Source organism: Onychomys torridus, chromosome 4, assembly GCF_903995425.1.
Source record: "Onychomys torridus chromosome 4, mOncTor1.1, whole genome shotgun sequence".
Lineage (NCBI taxonomy): Eukaryota > Metazoa > Chordata > Mammalia > Rodentia > Cricetidae > Onychomys > Onychomys torridus.
The window spans coordinates 26,329,154-26,354,153 of record NC_050446.1 but is presented as its reverse complement, the minus strand read 5'-3'; the positions used below and the strand labels follow the sequence as shown (position 1 = coordinate 26,354,153).

The window sequence follows — 25,000 nt, the reverse complement described above, 5'->3', positions numbered from 1 at the left end:
ATGGAGAAACCTTGTCTCAAAAAACCAAAAAAAATAAATAAAATAAATAAAAAATAAAATAAATATATATATACACACACACCAAATACTTCAAACATAATACCATGAACTAAAAGAGGCACTGACTCAGCTTTGTACACGTGCTTTCTGAAGCATTTTTTATTATTATTACTACACTTTGTGTGTGTGTGTGTGTATGTGTACATGTGTATATGCCACAACATGCATATAGAGTTCAGAGGACAACTTGTAAGGAAGGGTAGGCTAGGCTCTCACCATGTAAGACCCAGAATCAAAATGAGGTCATGAGGATTGCCCAGTGAACCATTTCCCCTGCCCTGTGGGAACCTTGTGTTAGATGAAGGACTATATTAGCACTTCCAGTACTTAGTACTAACATATTAAATTTCAAGGTTCACAAGTCAACAATACTGGCATCAACACACAGACTTCTCAGGACTTAGCCCAGGCTAATATATATATATTTTTAACGTGGACGGTTGTCTTGCCTCCATGTGTGCACTACAGCCATGACCGATGCCCATGAAGGAAGCACAACCAGTGCTCTTAATAACAGGGCCATCTTCCTATCCTCCAGTCTTATTTTTAACTAGATTCCTAAGAGTTTGCTATATTAAACACTAAAGTTTGAGAAATGCTGGATTTTAACTAGACACATATTTTAAAGCACTCACTTTATCATTTTAAGGGCAAATCAGGGCCAAAGGGAAAGTGAACATAGTCTGCTTTTAAGTATTTTAGAGCACATACAAGGCATTTAAGAAAAATCAGTATCTAACCTTTCTTTTGCCATAAAAATGTCCCAATAAATAACCCCAAGCCCCACCAAGTAACTCTCCTTAATTCCTATACCACTACCTGACATTTCTTAGATACAACTGCACCCCAGTACAGTTACTGAAAGCCTTACATTACATACCAGATCCTGGAACAGATCATTCACACTTATCTCACTCTGGAGTCCTCTCTCCAGAAGGTATTTGATCACCTTAACTGTGTATTACTTAACAATAGGGTCTGCATCCCCAGAACACCAAGTCATAGTTTGATATGACAGACTCACACTGAAGTTCTGAAGCAACGTATTTTCTTGTAGTATATGCTGTCTGACCTACTTCTAATCCAAAGTGTCAAAGCCATTTCTTTTCATGCCCAGCCCCCAAAATTCACCTTGCCTCCTATATCTGTGGCCACCTTTTGGAGTCCATAGAAGAAAATGTACTTATTTACCTTTTTGTGTAATCCCTTTCATAAATATGGCATATATACTTTTAAAAAAAATGCTTTTTTCCCTTACCATCTGCAGCAGTACATCGAGAAGCCAGTTCCCACAGGACTAATCCCATGGCGTACATATCTATCCTCAAAAATGCATCCCTTTGGAAGTTTATAGCGCCCTCTAAAACCTCTGGAGCCATATACCTCCGAGTACCAACCTGAAAAAGATTTTGAAAGCAATCAGTACTCATTGACTTTATTAACTCATGTTTTTGTTTATGGTTTTGTAGGAAAAAAAAAAACAAATATGGTCTATTTATCCAGGGTAAAGTAACTGAATTAGGATTCTAACACCACAGGGTCTATTCAGTAAGATGGCTTCTGGATACTCTCACCAGACAGGCTTACATAGCTTGTCCCCCCTTCTGGATCAAATCGCAAAGGCCTGAGTAATGGTTTGCTGGGAGAAGGATAGAATGGAGGAAAAAACACTTTGCATATTGTTTGAGGTACACCTTTAGAAAACACTTTTTTTTTTTTTTAAGGGCTTCACTAATAAACATTTACGATGATGTAAAAATAAGTAACAGAGATACATTTTTTAAATTCTACTTGTAAAAAATTTTACTTACTCATGAATTCTTTTTTATATTTGCCCCCAAAAGTTTGGTATCGTGTAGTACTGTAACTGTGGCTACTAAGCTGGGGCAGCTAGTGCTAGTTGGTCTTATTCATGTGAAAGCTTAAGAGATTTTAGGAGCTATTTAGGTAAACTAAAGTACACTTAACTCAGATCTAAAGATAAAGCAGCTTAGACATTGGTGTTTTCATCCTTAGGTAATGAATGGCAAGTGATATTTGGTCAAGACTTTGGTAGTTATGTGTACATTTAGCAATAGTTTTTAAAAATTAAGGACATATCAGTGAAACTCTGAATTTCCATTTTTAACTGATTTTATCAGAACATAAAGTAGCTCTCTGGTTCTCACTATTCTGCCTAAACATTACACTGTATTCCAAATACCTCTCAAAGCCTACTTTTTCACTTAATTTAGACCATCTAAAGTTACTTCTTGTATATGGGATTATAGCTTATCTAATTTTAGTCTAAGATGTCCTCTTTTATGAATCAAAGGTGGTACCATAGTAGAGAAACTACTTACTCATGTAGGTAATAACTTATTTTGCCTAATCTTGTAATCCAATTTTAAAAGCATTAAAAGATGACATGAATGAGGTTTTAAAAAAAATGTAGGCAGCTGGAGCTGGCTTAGTGGTTAAAAGCACTGGATGCTCTTCCCAGACGTAATGAGTTCAATTCCCAGCAACCACATGGTGGCTCACAATCATCTATAATAGGATCTGATGCCCTCTTCTGGCTTGCAAGTATAAATGCAGAGCATGCATACATAAAATAAAAATTAAAAAACAAAAGTTATGAAGTTTGCTCTGATACTGAAGGATGAAACTATTCCACACATACTGTCTATGACTGTCAATCATACAATAAGCACAGAAATTTGTCTCTAGGCTTCCTACTCCATTTTTAATAACATTCTTCCTAAAACAGTCTCTATTCTCAATCATGTCAGCTTTTCTAATGTTCTGCAACTGCTGACATAACCTTGAACCAAATCTAAAACTGTTAATTAATGTTGGGAGAATGTAGTGTGCCATGACTGCACACAGCTATGTTCCTGGGGGTCAAGATATGGAAGAAGGATGAAAACTCAGAAATAACCAAGTAACTTGAATGACTTGAAAGAGAGAAACAATAAGGGCAAGCCTGGAAAGAATCCTCAAGCTTTGTAGGAAATGTCACATTTTAAGTAAATATTTATTTTATTTTTAATTGCACAGTCAGAGAAGTGTTGTGAAACATTCCTTTACACTGTGTGAAGATGTGTCACTATACTATGATTGGCTTAATAAAGAGCTGAATGCTCATTAACTAAGCAGGAAGAGGTTAGGCAGAACTTCTGGGAACAGAGAGCTCTGGAAAGAAGGAGGGTCACCAGCCAAATGGAGAGGAAGCAGAATGGACAGTACAGAGTAAGGGTAACTGAGCCATGTAAAAGAATGTAGATTAAAAGATATGGGTTAATTTACGGTGTAAGAAGACTAAGGATTAGGACTAAGCTAAGGTCAAGCTTTAATAATTAATAATAAGTTTCCATATCTTTTTTTGCAAATTGGTGGCTCAAAGAAAAATCCACCTACAGAGAGGCATTTTGTGCACATGTGATTGTGCCCACAGAGTCCAGAAAAGGGTGTTGAGTCCCCTCAGACTGGACTTACTGGCATTTCTGAGCAGCCTGAGCCAGGAAATGAACTTTGTCCTCTGCAAAGACAGGAAGCACTCTTAATTCCAGGGCCATCTCTCCTGCCCCTAAACTAACTGTTCTTGTTTTTTTTTGTTTTTTTTTTATAAAAAAAAAAAAAAGGTGATTCTATATAAGTGTAGCAGCTTTCCTAGCCTCACATTTCTGAGAGAATAAAATGTGTGGGTACTCTCCTCTCCTTGGCCTTCTTAAAGGATGCTAAATCTATTTGTGCAAATAAAAACTGAATTTAGACACTTCACTCCAGCCTTTTCAGGAGATGTGAACTCTATAAAAAAAATTCAAAGATAAAACATTAAGGCCGGGCGGTGGTGGTGCAGGCCTTTAATCCCAGCACTTGGGAGGCAGAGGCAGGTGGATCTTTGTGAGTTCTGGCCAGCCTGGTCTACAGAGTGAGATCCAGGAAAAGCACAAAGTTACAACAGAGAAACCCTGTCTCAAAAAAAAAGCAAAAACAAAAAGAACATTAAATTCATTGAAGAGTTAATGAATCAATAAAGAGGAAGAAGCAAGAAAATTATTATGTAGAAAATGGGAAGGAGAACCTAGTACACTGTGGTGAGAAGTGACCCATTATCCTCCACTCTTAGTGTGACGAATTAACCAATGAAAACTGAGTTAAAATTAAGAACTCCCTAAAGATGAAATTATTAAGAACTGGATTCTTCTGTGACTAATTATTTTAGAAAACAATCCTGTCACAGCTAAATGTTGTTCTATGCTTGCCTAATCCTAAGGGGACAGCCATGTAAAAATGCTGCCCTCTCAAAATATGTCACTCTTCATTAAATGACTCAATCAACCCCAACAACTTCAGATCAAGTCAGTATTGCTCTAAAGTAAGAGATGTGCTTATTATTTCCTACTCACATCTTACACTGGTTGTTCTTACCTGTCCATGGGTGTCACCTGCAGACTTGCCAGCCTCAAACTTTAACGCCAACCCAAAGTCAGCAATGCAAGCTGTCAGATTGTTTTTCAACAGCACATTCTTACTTTTGATGTCCCTTAAATAGAAAAAAAGTATTTTAAGTAAGTTATTCTTAAAAATTCTATTGAACATGAGGAGAATATGCTATAAAAATGAAGTTACTTAAAACTATAAAAGGCAAAGAAAGGGGTAAGATGTTTAGGCAGGGTCCCAATCTAGTCTAAAGCACATGACTGTAGTAACAAACCCATTTTAACAGGAGCAAGAAGGAATCCTCTCCAGAAAGCAGTTTTACAACAGCCATTCCAGAAATACATTATCATCACTCCCACATAATCATAAAACTACTATTTCTTTAAGGGAATGGGAACCTTTCAGATCTCACAGTTACAAACTCCCATAGAAACTTGTTTTTCAGAAAAACAAGAAAATTATCAAAATAGCCTTTGGTAAAGATTTCTACTTCAGAACAGCCCTTGCTGCAGCGGACCTTGCACTGCATGGTCACTACAGTAGGAAAGCACCTCTTGGGATACAGATCACAAAGAAGCCTTTTCCCATAAAGCATAGCCCAGTGCTTTGAAAGTCTATCAGCTGTAATGCAGGAAAATATTCTTTCTACACATCTGCTTCATCTGGTTCATCTTAAAGACAACTCAGCAAGCATGTCTGCTGTGAACAACAGTTACACTCAGAAGTCATAATACTGATCCACAAGAGGACGGAGATAGAATAAAATGCTCCAGAAATCAACTTGTTTCAGTATCAAAATATTTTCAGGGTCCCTATAACAACTTTGGGGAGGTCTGAAGGATTAGTTTGAATATATTAATAGAAGGCAGATTCAAGAAGGAAAATGAAAGAAAGCAGATCCCTTTCTGAAGAAGTCATTTATGGTTTGCAAAATTAGAATCTGGCGACATTCAACTCTACCTCTGCTAAATCACTCTGATAATGGCTACTTTTAAAACAGAAGGTGGGGGCTGGAGAGATGGCTCAGAGGTTAAGAGCACCGGCTGCTCTTCCAGAGGTCCTGAGTTCAATTCCCAGCAACCACATGGTGGCTCACAACCATCTGTAATGAGATCTGGTGCCCTCTTCTGTATGCATAATAAATAAATAAATCTTAAAAAAAAAAAAAAAACAGAAGGTGATAACTCAATCCTATGCTCTTCCAAGGAAGTAAATAATGGCAAACTAAATCAATCTTCCAGGAACAAGCACTTTTCATTTTCAAGATTTGGTAACGGAGTCTTCACTGGACATGTAATATTCTTCACTGGACAGCTCTCTCCTCATAATGACCTCTCTTCTACTTTAGCTCAAGATTGAATGCACACTCATTCAAAACACAAAGAAAAACTTATTCTATCCTTAATTTCATCACCGTGTATCTATTTAAAAATTGCCTTTAAATCAAATTTTGAGTTAAAATCATTTTTCCTTTGACATAGAGAAAATACACCTTTATTCTCAAACATGGTTTCAGAAATTAGACAAATTAAAACATGATATCATTAAACTTTACTGAGATTAATATGTACATTACCCAAAATACATCCTAGTCAATCTCAAACCTAATTTTAATAAATGAAAATCTTTACATTTTCAAATATGATTGAATAATCAAGGCAAAAATAAATTTCACCTAGAATTAAGCTTAAATAATAAGCATGTGAGTTGAACAGAAAGACAAGACAACTCTTGCTATACCTGTGAGATATTGCAGGCTTGTGGCCGTCTTTTAAGCCAGGTATATCCTCATGTAAATATGCCAATCCTCTAGCCATGGTCTCTGCGATATGACAGAGTTCATTCCAAGAGACCACATTAGCTTTGAGGAAGTCTGACAGTGAACCCTAAAGAAAAGAGGGGGACACCCATAAGCTCTTGATGAAAGTTTTACATAGATGGAAACTTTCCTTTGGATATGGAGGCAATGCATTCCTTTCAGTACATAATCACTATAGAGTTACTCAAATTTCCTTCCAATTCACATTAATGAACATTCAACCCCAAAAGACTGGGTTTTTTTTGTTTTCTGTTTTTTGTTGTTGTTTTTCGAGACAGGGTTTCTCTGTAGCTTTGGAGGCTGTCCTGGAACTTGCTTTGTAGACCAGGCTGGCCTCGAACTCACAGAGATCCACCTGCCTCTGCCTCCCGAGTGCCGGGATTACAGGTGTGCACCACCACTGCCTGGCTCAAAAGACTGATTTTTAAAAGCTTATTACCAAAATATGTTAATTTTCCTAACTTTAGGGAAAAAAAAAGACTACAAAATCAAAATCTTCTCTAAAGATATTATGATCCTTATGGTCAAATAATAAGTGAAATATAAAGCCAGTTACACTTAACAAGAATGACACTCATTATCTTAGCTGGCCATAGTAATGTAAACCCATAATCCCAGCACTTGGGAGGCTGCTGAGGCACAAAGATGAGGCCAGCCTGTGCTACATAGAAGAATTTTCCTTAAAAAAATGTTTTTGTAAAATGAAAAATGAGGGGAAAGTACATGTGCTTTGGCACTAATTCCAAGTTAGTGACTCTGGGTTCATCATTTAAGAATTATCAGGCAAAAAATGAAGAGAAAAAAAAGCAGGGCTCATAGAGTCAAACTGTATCCTAAGTAATACGGGGAAAACACCAAACGCTGTCTACTCTAAAGTCCCCCAAGAGAAGCAACTGCAGCACAGGAGATCACGGCTAAGGGCTGCTCTATGATTAGTGGGTTAGTTATAAAGTTCTTCCCTTAGTTTTGTGTACTTTCATTCCCAAGTGATGTACATATGGATCAAATATTAATAAACTGTGATAATATACTGTTTTCTTGAAATACAACAATTAACATTAGGTTGGAAGGCCAAGTCCAGCTTAACAAACCTTAAGTATTAAGTTGTTTTTACCTTTTCATGAAATGCTGTGATTAGCCACAGGTCCACATCAACGCTGGTGCCTCGTTTTTCTGCACCAATGAACTGTAGTATATTCTCATGCTTCATTCCAGGTAAACTATAGACTTCATATTCATTCTGCCAGGATTGTTTATCCTACAATAAATAATAATTAATAATAATTAATAATAATAATGAAAGCAGGTAAGAACTCAGAAAGTACAAGAAAATAAAGCATGTTGAAATTACTGGAGTAAGTTCTAAAACAATAACAAAATAAGCTAAGTCAAATTGATACAACAAAATAAGCTAAGTACAAGGGACCTTTTGTTATTTTTTTATAAAAGAAATCTGTAAGAATAATAACAATAATCCATAATAAATTCTTGTTATTTAGAGAATCCTACCCCATTCCTTCAAAATCTACTTTTCTGTGTTGCCAAGTTTACAAACACAGGTATTCATCAAAAGCCACTGCATTTAGGTATCTTAAACAGAAACATGTTCTGCTTAAGTTACTATAATCACTTTATGGTGTGAAACTATTCATGCTACTATTCACAATCATCTCTCTGAAAGATAAATTTAGGTAGAACGACCACCTTAAATAGGTAACAGTCTCTCTTCAGTCTGCCCCACCTCACCCCCACCCCAGGCTAACAATACCTAATGTTTTGTTTTGTTTTAAGACTATCAATTACTCATTCCTGCAGGTTATCTAGGTCTACTATATACTTACAAAAGATTAGTTTCTTTTTACTATGAGAGGGCAATGAAAGTGAGTTACACTATAATGTAAAGGTAAGGCAATCTCTGGATCCAAGATTAATTTAAATTCTGGGTTTTCCTCTGATTTTTATAAAATCACTTTTCCAGTGAAGTAAAGGAATAACTGTGCTCTTGGTCACTGAAGTACTTACTGCATGTATATTCATGTATGACATATGAACACACAACACATAAATCATTACTTTGTCAATAAAAGCATTTACTAAAATGGCTGCTATTGTTGTTTCTATTCTTCCGTATTATTTTCTAATTGTTAAGATTCCTTACACATTAAGTAATGTCCCACAGCTTACTACAAATCTTAGCCCAACAGAGTGCTTCTCTTTCTAAGAGCCACACTGCTGCCAAGATAAAGACTCTATGGACTAGGCTTTAGATGAGGTGAGAAGGTACATTAAGGAAACTGTTTCTCTAGTAACTTTGGAGTGATGGAGGTTGAGTATGTGAATCCAAGACTTCAAGACCAAGGGCGCCATCAGCCACAGGGATGTATTACCAGAGAAAGGGAAAGATGGAAGCCCTAATGCCAACCAGCAAGGGAGCAAAGCAGCAGTGCAGACTGCTTTAGGTCAAACATTCATAAGAAGTTCAGCTGCATTTCAAGGAAAAGCAAAGTAAAACAATCCTTTGGAAACTTGAATCACTGCCTCTGAGAAGTTACTAACAAAAACTGAAATAATTACATAGAAACACTCAAAGTACAATGAAAAGAAATCAAAGTCTGGTCATGTAGCTCTGATGGCAATTCTAAAACAAAGCACACAATCTGTTGTTCTTTCTTGTCAAGGGGCTATTAAGACAACTACTCAGACAGTGAGGTGATTTTTGTGATTGGAATACTCGTCTTTAGTTTTTATTAACAAAAGATTGATTATATGTTCCTCTATTGTGATTCCACTACTGCCAACAACCCCAAGTGCTGCACTAAATCACTCCATTTCTTAGATGTGACTGCAGCAAAGAAAGGCTAGACTGCTTTCCCCACTATCACAATCACGTTAGAATATTATAGTCTGTGTTTATGAGCTATAATATTCTAGCCAGTTACAGCTTTAAAAATATATAGGTAGATAGATCAGAGAACTTTAATAAACATACCTGTATTGGAAATATTTTCACAGCCACATATTCATTGAGCAACTGGGCTTTCCAGACGCAACCAAATCTTCCCCTTGCTTTCACTTCTAACAGCTGCAATGGCTTCAAACCTAGTAATGGAGAAGGCGGGGGTGGTCCTGGGTCCTACAGAAAAAAAAAATAATAATAATAATAAAAATAATAAAAAATAAGCAGAACATAAGACATCGATTCTGAAATGAGAAAAAAGGTAAGTATATTGAGGAATGCACTGACAGAAACTTTTAACACTTAAGTGACTGTAAGTCAATGTGACCTTAACTTTCAGCCTGCAAGAACTGAGCTTCTGAGGTGTTAGCAGGTACAACTAAGCAAGCAAAGTCTAACAACATTAGCACTGCTACTACTTAGGAACAGCAGGTGAAAAAACAAATCAGCCAGTCTAAGCACTGTTCCCAAGACTTTCTGTGAACTTCAGAACACTCTTAATAGTAAGTATACCATCGGCTTCATCCAGCTCATATTCTCTTAAAGGATATGGATTTGAAATGTACCAAAACAGCAAAGTAGAACCGTTTCTGAAAGAAATTTCTCAAAATCTACTAATTTCTCTAGTGGCTGTTTAATATTAACTTTTTCTTCATTAATTTTGTAATGCTCAATCACTTTAAGCAAGTATATAAAATACAAAAAGCACTTAAAAGAAATGTTTCTATAGACAAACTTTTTGTTTGTTTATTCTTAGTTTTCAAGATACTAATAGTTATTCCTTCAACTATTTCCCAAAACGGAATAGAAATAAAAATCATGTCCTGAGGATAACTGAAGAGAAAAATAAAATGAAGTACAAATAAAAATCTAGGAACGTAGTAGTCATAGCTTGAAACATGGAATAGTGAATAAAAGACAAGAGTGGTACTATGATGCATTTCTAAAATAAGGCCAGTATAATACATTTAAAAAGGTGAATTTCAAAGGAAATTCCCTAGACCAAAAGAACAGTAACTTTTGCTGAAAGTGTTCTATCAGTTTACCAACTCAACTAAAGCAAGATGTAAGAAGCCTCTGGAAGCCAACAGACAAAGCAACAGAAATGTTTCAAGACTGTTAATGCTCCCTGTAGGCATCCTTCATCCACTAGTCCATTTGTGAGTCTAAAAAATTTCTACCAAGCATTAGAATGACCCAGCAAAGAAATAGTGGGAAGTATTCTATGGAAAAAGAATGCAACCTCTAGGCAATCCTTATTTAAAGGCTTAAAAACTCCTATTATAAAAAATAAGTCAGAAGACTTCCTGTGACTGATTCTGAAGTCATGTCTGTTTTCAAATGACTACAAACATTGCTGTCCCATCTAAAAATATGAAAAATTAATTAAACCAAAGTGCTTCTGTTTAGCAGAGTGATGGACCAAAAAGGCTGTCGACAAATCCTTCAGGAAGGCCAGGCTCACAGTGATTCGTAGGGAGGGCACCTTTGTCTTTTCTGGAAAGTTGCTGTAAGAATCATATCCTCCTTCCTATTCTTGAACTGACTGTCTTCTTCTGCCTGTAATAAGAGTCAATGACAGGAACAGGCTGACTGAGGCAACTAGAGAGGGAAAAGGGGAATACCACTCTTCCAGAGGCAAAGAAAACTATCCAGTCTGCAAGGTCCAAGAATACCTGTACAAGTTTATAGAGAAATAACTAAATAGAAAAGACAATGGTGAGTTTTTCAAAGCATCAATACTAAAATCTTTAGGCAATCACTGCAAAGAGAGAAAAAAAGAGGGCACCTCAACTCTAACATTCCAATCTGACCCCTTCTATACACTGGCCAACAGTGTCTCTAGAGATAACTTGCACATAACTGTTCTGTGTTCAAAGGGGCGCCAACCATAGAGTCCAGTCAATGGCACAGAATTGAGATGATTTCTTCAATATCTCAAATTAATAATATAACAGTAGCTCAAAGTATGTTAAATGATTTCTAGATGCAAAGATCAACTTCAAAGTTCCTATAGGCTTACAAGGCTTTCCTTAGTAAATTTATTAACATACTTCTATTTCATAGAGAAATCTTGAATCAACATTTAATATTACAATTTTACCATTAATTGCTTTCAAAACATACAACTGTCAAATTTTCCTAACAGTATAAAAAATTAAATTAAAAAAAACAAGCACTGGCCAGTTTTCAAAAGGGAAGAAAATAATCTCCTAAGGTTCATTCTCATCAACATCAAAACTTTTTGAGATGTAGTCTTAAGTATACTTTAAGATTCACAAATATTTAAAGATTGGGCTAAAAAGCAACTTCATAATAAAATAACTACACAATACATAATATCATCAATATACCTTTTTCCTTTCTTAAGAAGTTACTAGAATGAAGTTTTAAATGCACCTCTAAAATCTAATTCTACTTATTGTATAAAATATTAGAAATGATTCTCTGTTTATTAGCATCATTATAGCAATTTATTCAGAAAAACTCAGTATTTGTTTCTAGGGATAAGGACTTGTATCATTAAATATATGAAACCCTGAGGGACAAATGGGAACTTAACACATCACAAGTGATGGCATCCGGAAAACATGGCTTTGCCTTGCTGTACAGAAACACTGGGGGGTGGGGTAGCAATTCTCAGGACTACAGAATTTCTAAGACCCTCCCCTCAAGTTCCCAGTGCTCTTTTAACAACCATTTAAAAACATACAACTAAGATGATGAACAGCAGAAGTGGCTCTGATTATGCATTCCTTCTTAAGATGTCAAAAAGTATGTGGAAATTGCAGTTACTGAGAAAGCCCCACTGCCCAGAGATCCTCCCCAGTGACTAACTATACCCAATGCTAGGACACTGTTCAAGAGGAGCAGCAAAGCCATCAGCGACCAAGTTTGCTTATTTCTCATTAAGTAGACATTGTAATCCAAACAGCCTCAACCTTCCAGGCAGCAACAGATTTATCAAAGATGCTATTTCTGCAGCTAATTCATTTGCTAGAGATACCATTGGAAAATGCAGATTTTAACCTAAGAGATAATGAGCTAGACCAGAAAGACACCTTTTATTTAAATGGGTGAAGGAATTTGAATGTATGAACTACTATAAAAAATTACAAATACTGGGTTTCTAGGGCTAATGGCTTCATTAGGTTTTATCTTCTGTTCAGCTGAAATAGTTCTTTCTACATTCTATCTTAGATAAATATAAATACTGTTAATAATCCTTCAAAATCAAATGCTTTTACTATGTCAAATGAATTACATTTGGATACAAAAGGGGGGACTTTTATAACAAAAATGTAGATAAACTATAAAGGATACAAAGTAAAGCAACAATAACAACAGAACTCTAATGACAAATGTTTTGTGTACATCCACAAAAGCTTTCACAACCATAAGCAAACATCAATGCATCTTACCTCTATCATTATATGAAAGGCGTGCTTGTGAAGAAAAAACACAGGCAAAAGAAATTACGATTCATATTCAGAATGAAATGAAAAATGACACATCAATTACAAAGGTGAAAGAAGGAATGAATTAGCTTTGTTAAAGTAGACAGTGATTCAATGGACTATATTTTTAAGATAAAGATTAAGAACACTTTCCTTATAGCCAGAGGAAAGTAGTATAAAAAACATAAAGGAAAAAGCCTTCAATATCACCTATTAGGGTGGTAATAAATAAATTTTGATGCAAAATAACTCCAAATTACCTGATCCAGTGGGCTTCAAGCCAGCAAGTAAATTTTAGACACTACTTAGTACTTGAAAAGGTTTTAAACTCTAAATGCAAGTAGGCAATTGAACTGGGGAAGACGGGAGCTGGAATTGGTTCTGACCAGCAGAGGGCAGTATTGCCTTTAACAAACACCACAAAGCAGCCTGAAGAAACCCAATTCTCTCAGACCAGGCTTTCTAATAGTTTTCATGGGTGTATGCATACATGTATAGGGACATGTGCATGGAGGTTAAGGGACAACCTCGGGAGTCATACCAAAAGTGCCATTTCCCACTGTCCTGGAACTCCTTAGGCTGGCCAGCAAGCCCCAGGAACCCACCTGCCTCAATTTCTCCAGCGCTGGGATTACAAGCACATACCATCACATTCACCCTGCCTGCCTCCCCCTCCCTCCCCTTTTCTTTTTACTCTCTCTTCCCTGCTTTCTTCCTTTCATGTGGGTTCTAAGGATCAAACTTATGTGCTCATGCTTGGAAAGCCCTTTGTGGGTGGTAATGTGTCTCAGCTCTAGGTTGTTGTTGGGTTTTATTGTTTTTGTTTTTGTTTTTTACAGCTTTTATAAGAACCTCTGAAATTTCCTTCCAGTGAGTGAACTACCTCACTCACCTTTCTGGAAGGCAGTAGGATCTTACAGTAAAATACAAAATAATGCTTTTGGTGGCTGTGTGTGTGCTCAGGAAAGACAAACTGGGAAGAAAACACATAAGGAAGAACGATGGCCAGAATTAAACAAAACCTGGTGACAAACTAGGCCTGTTATAAAACTCCCTGCCCAGCTGTAGCAACAAGAATAAATCAAAATAGATCCTACCAGAACAGGATTTAGATGACTTAGTTCATACTTCGAATTAAGCATTTGTTAGCAGTTCAAAATACAATTTCAGTATTATAGTAACTTTAAACTTAGGAAGTATGTAACAACTGAGTAATGAGTATCCAGTTCTTACAACCTGAGGACAGTCAGACAGTACTAGAGAAAAAGTCTACCCTAAAAAGATAACTGTTTGAATGTCAAATTGAGTTAAATACACGTTAGCCACTGCTAGGGAGCTTGACAACTCCCAATAGATGACCACTTTCCCCAGATGCCACTATTTCTACAGAGAACAGTGCCACTGGCAAAAGAAATGACCATGCACTTATCTATACCAGTTGTTTGATGGATTTTCATCCTGTGATAATCATCCAGGACTATTCACGAGTCATCAAAAAACTAGCTTAAGCCTACCATACCATTAGAGAACCTCAGCATTCCAGAATACAATACCTCTCTTCCAGGGAACGCAAAGACACAAGAATCACTGAGATCTTGTTTAAACTCAAGAACTTGCAGAGATAAAGACATCAGAACAAGTATGTTACTTTTAATCTTAGAAAGTATTAGGCCTACTCAGTAAACTTTCTAATGAACATAGAATAAGCTATAAAATACACAAATAAAAAATGAAGGTTAAAAGCAAGCTTTAATGCAATAAGAATGGGGAAGACAAAAAATAAATAATAAATAATTTAATTAATTAACTAAAATACATAAACAGACTTTAAGTATGTATTTTTGGATATACTTCTCCATAAATGAACACTAGAATGAACAAAAAATACAGGGTAGACAAGAGACACCAACAACAAGCTTCTTGAAAGAAAAAAACTGTTGCAGTATATGCAGTCAAATAAGCAAAAGAAATCACTGAACATACAAACAGAAAAAACTCACCAAATAAAATGGCCTGGATTCACAAAATGGAAAGGTGGCTTTGAGTACTCTGCACTGTAACTGTAAGTAACTAAAAATCAAATCAACTCCTTAATGCCAAGTAAGCAGAGTTCCAGATTAGAAAGAGACCTACTGCTTATCAAGAAGGAATGAACTTACTACTAACCATCAGCAAAGAACATAGGACTTTACTCACTCATCCATTTAGTCACTCAAAGTTTACTGTCCACACTGTTTGTGTCAAGCTCTCGTGAACTTTACAGCAGATGGACTAATTGATGATTTGCACTAACAGAGGCATATTTAAAAACTAAAATCAGTAGAAAGGAAGTCACTAGCTTGAGCATCTGTAAGATAGCTGACTTACACTGCCCAGTTTTTCCCTAAGGAGAGCACCCTGAAAAAAAAATTACACAGTAAGGGGACTGATGGGCGTGAAAGCACTACTAGGACACAGCCTCGATGTCAGGTTGTACGGCCCCATGGGCAAGTGCTGCGTGCACTGAAAACTAGGTTTGGAAACGACGATCATGATCCCTGAGTGGAAAGTGCTAAGAGACATTCCAAGTGGAACTATTTGGTAAGCAGTGAGCTATGCACATCTAAAATTCAAAGAAATCATTCTAGAAATAGAAACTTTTATATACTATTCATTAATACACATACAACAGGTACTACAACTTTCTTTACTGTTTAACACACACACACACACACACAATCTTAAGTGTACCTACTTAGGCAGATAAGTAGTTTCCATTTATATTTATTTTTGCACACCACACTCAACAACCTTTTCTAACAACCATCAAGTGTCTATATTACGTGAAAACTGACAAATTCTGAATGTTATCTCCTCTTAGTCATCTAATTATCATATATTCTTAGAAATGCCACAATTCTTCATTTTTTAAGACTATCAACAAGCTAGAAAGGAGCAGGCATAGATTAACAGATGAATAAATCAGATACTGTCAAATGCTCAGCCACAGCTCTATTAATTAGATCCCAGGATTCCTTCCGGTTTCTCTTATCGTACTCTTCCTGAAAGCAAACAGAAAGCAATGTAGATAATAAAGACCTGAACAGACTCCCCAAGCCATTAGCAGCACAGGGCAGCCAGCACTGGGGTAGACAGTTTCCTAAGAGATGTAGGCAAAGCACATTCTCCTCTTAGCTGCTGCTGTTCAAAAGCGTAAGAGTTATGACTAGCTATAAAGAAAACTTACTTTTACTTAACATTTATAACCTCTAAGTGGAGATGAAAGAAGGAAAATGGATGTGAGAAAAATATATAACTACCAGGCTGCCTAGATACAAATAAAACTATATTCATATGAAGTAGTGAACGCTAATTATTTTTCTTAATTTAGCTTTCTATGGACTCCATCTAATTATTGAAATAAGCCATTCAATCAATGAACAATAATCCCTGAATAAAAGCCCAGGCATTGCCAATCAGGACAAGATTGTAAGTCAGGTTATTTCACCTATGAGTGCCCCAATTTTTTTCATCAGTAGAATGAACTTGATGTAGCATATATTTCAAAGTATTGTATCAGTAATAGTTTCAATGAAAATTATTCCTTTTGAATCAAAGCTGCGACAGAGAGGACAATGACAGGAGACAGTTACTGAGCATTTTAACACTGGCCAACACCTCAAATACAGTTCTCCCTGCACTACGGAATGTCAATCATCTTTCTTCTACCAGCCACTCCTTTCATAATTTCTTCACCTTCATTTCCAAGTGACAAAGTTAAATAAACAGCCTGTTTTTATCTCACCTTCATGTAACTGTGAGCCCCAAGAGGGCAAGCAGGGACCACCCTGCACCTGTACTAGGTAGCATGCATAGTGCAGGGCTCAGAGCAGGTACATAAGCACCAAGAGAGAGGTTCATCAAAAACAGAAAGGCAGCCCACAGTATTTATTTTATTAACAAAATGAACTTTTCTACTTCTACTATTTTGAATTAATGGAAAAGGGTTTTAGAGCAATGATGTAGCTAGGAATAAAGGAAGACATCTAGGATAAAGTCCAGAAAATGAGGATGATGCAGAAAAAGTTTGCCTCCTCCTGGCTACTACCTGCTCTCCAGAGAAAGGGTAAGCATGTACTCTGATCTACACTCATGAGTCCACTTCCACGTTGGTAAAAGGAAAACTGCATCCCAGATGCTAAGAATAGAATGGCGATCACCTGCAGTTGTGTGTGTGTGTGTGTGTGTGTGTGTGTGTGTGTGTGTGTGTGTTGCCAAAGCACTCAAAGAACTGGCTTTCACAAGTGAGTGTAGTGTGCAGTTCTACTCTAACGAGGTTAAGCTCCATGACTTTTGTCTTCCCTCTCGTATCTTTTTGCTTTTAGATACAGAATTTTTAGACAATATCCACCTGACTATATTTAGGCATTGTCTATAGAAATTGTAAATAGTAAGCATTGTAAATAGAAAAAATTTTGTGTGCTTGGTGAAAGTAATTTTTCAAGCTGTATACCTATAGTAATTTCTAAAAATTTGCTTAGAAGTATATTTTAAATGAAGTTACAACTTTAGTTGCTATACAAAAACAATTATATACCCCAGTGAGACAGAAAAGGAAAAACATCTATAACAGCCTTGAACCATTCTTAAGAATTTATATACAAAGATGTACAAATATAAAGTGGCATTATATATTTTAAGCAAGTTAAAATAATATGGTTGAAATACTTATGAAATATAGATTCTCCTATCAGAAATCTCATACAAACTTTACTAAACTGATAATATCACACCATATACCTTAAATGTACACAATTTGTACCAACACATTAAACTGTAGAATTTCCTGAGCATACATCAGCACTCTACTAAGTTCCACTTAAAAACACACCACTTAATAGATTGAGATAAATGACAATCACACTGAAGAGCTATTTTTCTATACTGTTGAGGTGAAAGAAGCCACATGTAGAAGAATACTTTACAGTCTATAAAGGAAAAATAGTATTTGATAGTTTAATAGAGAGAAAAATGCAACAGCCAAACAGATGAAGGAAGAGAAACGTATCCAAGGATGCATACTGATTTTATAATTATTTACAGCAAGTGATAAAAGAAATTGATTTTTCCTTTTTGATAGAACTTTCTAAATAAATTGTATCCATACAGCAAACATAGTCTTATTTCAAGCAGAAGAGGAAAAAACAAACAAACAACAACAAAAAAAAAACTAGTTAATCAATCAACCCAGTTGTTGTATAACAGCTTCCTCTGAGATTGAAACTGCAGGGAAACTCCTTAAACAGGAAAGTGAACAACTGGAAACAGTTTCAGGAAGTCCCTAAAACTAACTGGATTCCTAGGCCCCTCTCTGCCAGAGTAAGCAATAAAAGCTGAGAATCCCTCAAAGATCTAACAAGCCAAGCTGTAACAAAGACTCAGAAGTGGGAAAGATGACACAGGAAGACACAGACCATACCAGCTGCCTAGAGGAAGCAGGACTCAGTGGAGCTGCCTGGAAGAGGGTTAGAAAAGAGCCTCTTGGAAGGGAACTCTCCAACTGCCTGCAAGTTTGCAGTGCACTCCAGGTTCCTAGCTTTCACAAGATATCACCCATACTGGGGTGGGCTTTGGTGGGCAGCTATCATTGAGTCATTTTTGCTCCTGTTAGGTCAGCTGTATGACTGGACTTATGGCCCCCTCATAGGAGGGAAATAATGCTTGAAAATATAACTAGATTCCCAAAGCTAATGAGGCCATGAGCCTTAGAAATGAAACTACTACCACTATTTTGCTACATCAGCCTAATTCCTTACTCGATTCTAAATAGTACCCATATTCGCACAGATAGGTATAGCTACCCACTGTCATCAACGAAGCCTCATCTTTACAGCACATGAAGACCATCACAAAAACCACAACTGGACACAATGCAGAATCAACAGACTGTGGGAGCCTAGCCCTAATACATACATCTACATCACCGCTCCTGTAATGGTGCAGAAGATGGGTGGAAAAATTATAAGAGCCAGAGAACCAGGAAATGGCTGCATAAACAGGACCAACAGTAGTAACACCAAGAAAGGGTAATCTCACAGGATCCCAACCCTAGATAAAGAACCACAGGCAATTAATAGATGTAGAAAGAGAGAGAAATTAGCCTTTCCCAAGGATAAATCCCCTACCTGGTTATCTAATGCAAAGGGATAAGCCCTGAAACCTAACACAAACAACAAAATTAGACTTAGCAGACTGTATCTTTACATTTATGCATGTATGTAACAAAGGTATGTAACAAAAAGAGTTAAAGGAAGCTATTAATGTGAGAGTGAGGTGGGAAGATATGGACGGGGCTGGGGGAAGGGAAATTGGGGGGGACTACAGCAAGCAGGGGAAAGGGAAAAGTGATGATGTAATTGTATTTTAACTAAAAGTGTATTTTAAAAAAATATGCTTCTATAAACTCATTTTTGTAAGTATAATTTAATATTAGCATGCTAAACATGATCAATCAAATTTAGTAAGTTTGCCCCACATCTTCGCCTGAGAAAGAAAGGAGCACACTTTCCTAAAATGACTAGAATATGGTACCCCATAGTTTGGTTTCTCACTACATTTCAATAGATGTATATATAGGCTCATGATCAAGAGGAAAACCCTGCAAAGCATCTTCACAGATGACTTGGTTTCTCAGTGGGTAGTAATTTGGCACAGCATGAAATGACAACCTATTATTACTTTAATATTAAGGTCAATGGGATTACTTTGCATGCTCAACTTGGAGATCCCCAACATATGAAAGGCCTTACTCCACCTCAAACCAACAACTAGACAAAATGTCATGACATATGGGCTAAAGAAGCTAATGTCACTTTAAAAAGAACAATGGTACAATACTAAAGTGCTATTTATATAGACTTTTAAAATGAGCAAAAAGCTAACTACATACCTCATTTAAGGTAAGTCATTTCTGGACTCTAATATTCATTTGATCAAGTGGTGGGTTTTATCAGCATGAACACAGATCTTAAATAGGACACCTAAGCTCACATACAGTTTTACTGAAAACACATTAACTCTTTACCACAAGAAGGCTTAATAAGAGTCTATCAAGTCTCTCATATTCATAACTCGTGACTCACTATCACCAGAAAAACCAGTATGCATTCAATTTACTCAATGTGTGAGCTTCCTATGTGTGGAAAGGGTTTAGCATAAACAATAGAAATGTGACCTACATAATACAAAATAAGAGGCTCTTCTTGAGTCTGATCATGTCACTGTATTATAAAAGCTAGGAATACTTCAACTTATTGTACATCCTCCAAAAATACAACCTCCAGATTTTTCTCAAGGCAAAGCCCTAAAAGTATCTGACTGTTTATTAAAGGAATTCCCTGGAATAATGTTATCATCTCAATGTGACTCTACACAAAACAAACTCAACTTAGTATTTAGTGCTTACAAGCTATCATTCCTCACAAACATTAGAAACACAGTTGTTATATACTTTGTCTTCAAGAGGCTACAACCTAGTGGAATAATGAACTATGATACAGTATGTATACAGAATACCATGAGCTTTTCTCTCCTGGGATTATCTACTGAATCACAGAGGAGAGAAAGTAAATTGAGTGGCATTTTCTCAATCATCTCAGGTAGCACATAAATACAACTTTAGATGCATATGCTGGATGGTTTGGGTTATACTACAAAGAAAGACTCCTAAGAAGGTATAGAGTGGACCACACATTATGGAGTACAAAGCAGTAAGAGCCCTTGAGTTCTTCTAATCACTGACACAACAGAATGTAACATGTAAAATATGGTTCTAGCAAAGGCAGAGGCAAAAGGAGAGCCTGAAAGCAAGAACAGCTGTAAGCTTATAGAGACAGCTGCCTCAAGGGCAGTAACATTCTGAATACACCACCATCAGGATAAAAAGGTGGTGAATGGGCCTGGGAAATGGCAGGGCTCAAAACAGTAGTTTCTCCAATATTTTCATCCCAAATGACTGTGACAGCAGCGATACCACGAAACAACAGGAGAAACACTGCAGCTATGAGTTATAAAAAGCCATCAGCAGCTTCAATTCTTAGGCAAACAGAGATCTACCCTTTTTGTATCCTTAATCATGCTACATTATTTTAGAGTAAATGTTTTTTGTTCATTGTAAAGACCATAATTAAAAAGAACCAGATTTTAAAGTATGTCCTAATATCATTTAAAGTAATACTAATAAAGATAAAAAATACTCTAAATAAATGGTGCCTATACCATGATGACTCCCATTACTTAACTGACAGAACCAGCTTATTGATCTTGACAAGGTCAATTCCTTATAAGATTCCAGTTTATTCATAAACCAGCCATTAGCTAAAGATTTGAAAGTTTCTCTATGTAGTAAAACATACTATGTCATTTCCCTAAAGCACTTTAAACAAGGTGCAAAGAAAATGTTCCAGATACCCTTGGCAACATTGTAAGATCTTTTCCTAACAGGTCTTTTAACGGGGAAGGTGGGCACCTAGCTGGTAAAATGTAGGCATGTCCTCAAGACTTTATATGTGCAGTGTATCTCATCTACCCACTTATTCCTACTTCAAAACATCTTAAACAATGAGTGCACACTGGCAGCATCAAACCATTAGCCAGGAATTTCTGTGTAGGATCCAATCACACGTCCAAAAATATATTCTACATTTTCAACTTTCAAAGGAAAGCACCTGAGTATGTGTTTTCTGTCCAGCTGTGTTGTGTCCTTTCATCTTAAGAGGCGAATAGGAGATGAGGGTAACGCTCACCTGAATAGGTACACAAACTACTAAACATCTAAAGCAGAAAGGGAAGTCAGACAATAACATGATAGAGAGATGCCACAGATATGTCTGATACCTAAATAGTATTCAGAAGTAGCTGCTTTCTGAAGAGAGGAGCTAAACAGAAAAGCAGAAGGAGCAAAGCTTGAAGAACATCTTGGTTTAAATTCCAGCTCTAACACTTGTGAGTTTTTTTTACATCACAGAAAATCTATAATCTAATACTACATACTAAGTCCTGTGAGATAAAATTAGTCAGTGCTTATTAAATACACTTTATCAACAGGCCCTTTCTACATGTTCAGGAGTATGGTCCAGGAATGTGAATGTTTTAACAAATCCCAAAGATTATCCTTACATACCAGTATCACAATTTAGGAATCACTGAAAAACAGCCGTGTGTGTGTGTGTGTGTGTGTGTGTGTGTGTGTGTGTGTGTGTGTGTAATTATGCATAACAGTACCCTAGAACAAGCATTTAAATGTTCAGCAAATGCTTGATGTAATTACCTCCAATTATTTTTAAATTTAAAAAGAGCCTTTTGAAATTGGATTACAAAATTTGCATAAACCTCTCACCAAAAGGAGACTTGAAGCATACAGCTATACCTTTTCAGCGAAAGTCTGAGATGACCAGAGTAAGACTCCACATAAAAGACAATGCCATTTTGCACACAATTTAAAATCCAAGAAAAGTTTAAAGTTAGTTCTGTGTTATTTTTTTTTATATAAAAACTTGTCTATGCCATTACTCAACCACAAAACTGATTCCTTATTGTTCAGCCTTCCTAAACATGTATAAGAGTATCAATAGGAACAAACATCTAAAACCCAGAGGAGAATACTTATTACCAGATCTTGGGTTAATATTAATAATTAGTAACAGTGTCTTTTTTCTTAAAAAAAAATGTTAAACCCTTCAATTAATTTGTACTTCCTATGAAAGTCATCTAATGTATAGGCTAATATAATACACACACATGCGCGCGCGCACGCGCAGGTACACACACACACACACACACACACACACACACACACACACACAGACACACAAGCACACTTATAAACATCTTAACCACATTCTCATACCAGCATTGGATATACTTCAATGTTCTATCTATAACATTATATTACTGTTCAAAGCTTCCTTTAACAAAAATTCCATAAATTATATATTCATTTCCCTTAAATGTATTTTTAGGCTGCCTCTATCACATTTATGAATCTAAGGTAACTTCAGAGAATTATTAGAGCACTGAGTACTTCCTCTTCTAAATTTAGATACTAAAAAATTTTTAATTAAATTTTAAAATTTAAGTTAAAAGGTTTTTAAATTTTAAAGTCACACTGACAGAAGTATTGAAAAGTTATTTACCACTGTGTTTATTTTTCCACATACGTCTTTATTTATAAAAATCAAAGAGCTTCAATAGATGCTGGGTGTGTTACCTAAATAATGCTTGGACAGAGGAATTGTTCTTATCATTAAAATACCAGATTTTACTATTTTCTTTAATCAAGTTTTACCATTTAGTATACAAACATTAAAAAAAAAAAAGAAAGAAACAGAGTTAAACCAAGAGACCCAAAAGGCCCAAGGTATTCTAAAGAGTTAAAAGAAATACAGTAAAAATTAGAATTTAGAGATGGCTCAAGGATGTATAAGCAAGAGTTACCAGCTTTCCTGAGCATGTAGAATACTAGGTACTTCCATGAGAAGTCCTATGTAGCACTAGATGGGGACAGCAGTGTACATAATAGACAACAGGAAAAATTCAGGGAGTTTAATCTGATTACCTAGTACACTTGTATTCAGAAAGATTTCTGAAGTGAGTGAAAATCAAAGAAATTTTTTAAAGATTTAGTGTTCAATACACATTTGCCAGGCTGGAAACAATCAACACACCTAAATTATCAGTGATACATGATAAAAAAATACTTCTCTGCAACTTCTACCTAAAGATCTTTCTAGCTATATACCTCTGAGCCTTTCAAAACCTCCCTTTTCCTCACATCTTTTCCTTGATTAATCTTCTGGATCAATTCTCACTGTCAGAGGGTGTTTGAGCAAAGGGCCTTAAAAAAGACACCAACTATGAATAGAGACCAGTATGGAAAAGACAAAGGAGGTTCTGAGACCACTTCTTCATCATTAATTACTTCAAGATGCAAGAAGAGGACATCATACTTAAAGCACTGGAAGAAGGGTAGACGACTCTGGTGGTATTGTGTTCCTCAAAATATTGTGCACCCTAATAAACTTATCTGGTGTCAGAGAACAGAACAGCCACTAGATACAGAGGCTGGAAAATGGTGGTACTCACGCCTTTAATCCTAGCATTCCAGAGGCAGAGATCCGATTGGATCTTCGTGAGTTCAAGGCCACATTGGAAACAGCCAGGCATGTGACACACGCCTTTAATCCCAAGAAGTGATGACAGGAAGCAGAAAGATATAAGGCATGAAGACCAAAAACTAGAAGCTTTTAGGTGGTTAAGCTTTCAGGCTTCTAGCAGCAGTTCAGCTGAGACCCATTCTGGATGAGGACTCAGAGGTTTCCAGTCTGAGGAAACAGAATCAGCTGAGGAATTGGTGAGGTGAGGAAGCTGTGGCTTGTTCTGCTTCTCTGATCTTCCAATGTTCACCCCAATAACTGGCACCGGGTTTGATTTTATTAATAAGACCATTTGAAATTCCTGCTACAAGACTCTGCGGAGGAGACTAGGGATTTCAAGACCCTACTCCACCTCAACCTTGGAGAAGTTATGACATAAAAATTACTAAGTCTGCAATTAGCTATAGTTCCCATGACAATAAACACTCCAAAATGAACTCCAAAGGAAATAACTGGCTAACCTGTTACTAAATTATACTTCAGTTAATACTTCTTTAAAATATAAAATGTACAACAGAAAATATAGGACAATAACTTACTTGAGTAGGAACAAGTACTGGAGGGTAGGCCATCTTGTGATGTCTATACACCCAAAATGCACAAATGACAATCCCTGCAATTAACATAAGTGGTACCAAGGAGTACAGCAAGATGTTGTAATAGGGTGGCTTCGGTGTAACAGGATTTGAAGTGGCTGTGGAAGAGGGAAGAGGAAATGGTTCAGATTTGGTCTACAATCCTAAGTAGTTAGCATAGAGTCAGATTTGGGGGAAAAGTGCGGATAAAATAGAAGAAAGTAGTAGTAAATTACTCCAGCAACACAAGTATATTTTCTTTTCAATCTACCAGCAGAACAAGCATGTATTTTTCACTATACACTTACGCTGTGTGACTTCCATCTCCGGAAAATAAGAGAACTTTTCATTACACATATTGCCCTCACAGCAACAAAAGTACACTTCAGGGCTGTCTTTTTTTTCTATGCAATCAGTCCTGTTTAAAAAAACAAAACAAAAAAACAAAATAATTAACACCAATATCATTAAATTGACCCTACAACAGACATGTTTCTTCAGAGACAGGAGTCATT

At 36.3% G+C, this 25,000-nt stretch overlaps 1 protein-coding gene across 2 annotated transcripts in view; it reads right to left on the bottom strand.

Moving 5' to 3' along the window:
• Acvr2a (activin A receptor type 2A) overlaps positions 1-25,000 on the bottom strand; it is an 82,251-nt gene that overhangs the window by 5,889 nt on the left and 51,362 nt on the right. Inside the window, exons 3-10 of one of the 2 annotated variants that reach the window (XM_036183917.1) lie at positions 24,794-24,903; positions 24,450-24,604; positions 12,683-12,706; positions 9,294-9,437; positions 7,419-7,562; positions 6,226-6,371; positions 4,474-4,588; positions 1,319-1,457 (exon numbers count right to left, since the gene is read on the bottom strand). In XM_036183917.1, coding sequence (XP_036039810.1) covers positions 1,319-1,457; positions 4,474-4,588; positions 6,226-6,371; positions 7,419-7,562; positions 9,294-9,437; positions 12,683-12,706; positions 24,450-24,604; positions 24,794-24,903 — 977 coding nt within the window. The remainder of the gene's footprint in view (positions 1-1,318; positions 1,458-4,473; positions 4,589-6,225; positions 6,372-7,418; positions 7,563-9,293; positions 9,438-12,682; positions 12,707-24,449; positions 24,605-24,793; positions 24,904-25,000) is intronic. The other variant, XM_036183918.1, reaches the window with a different exon arrangement.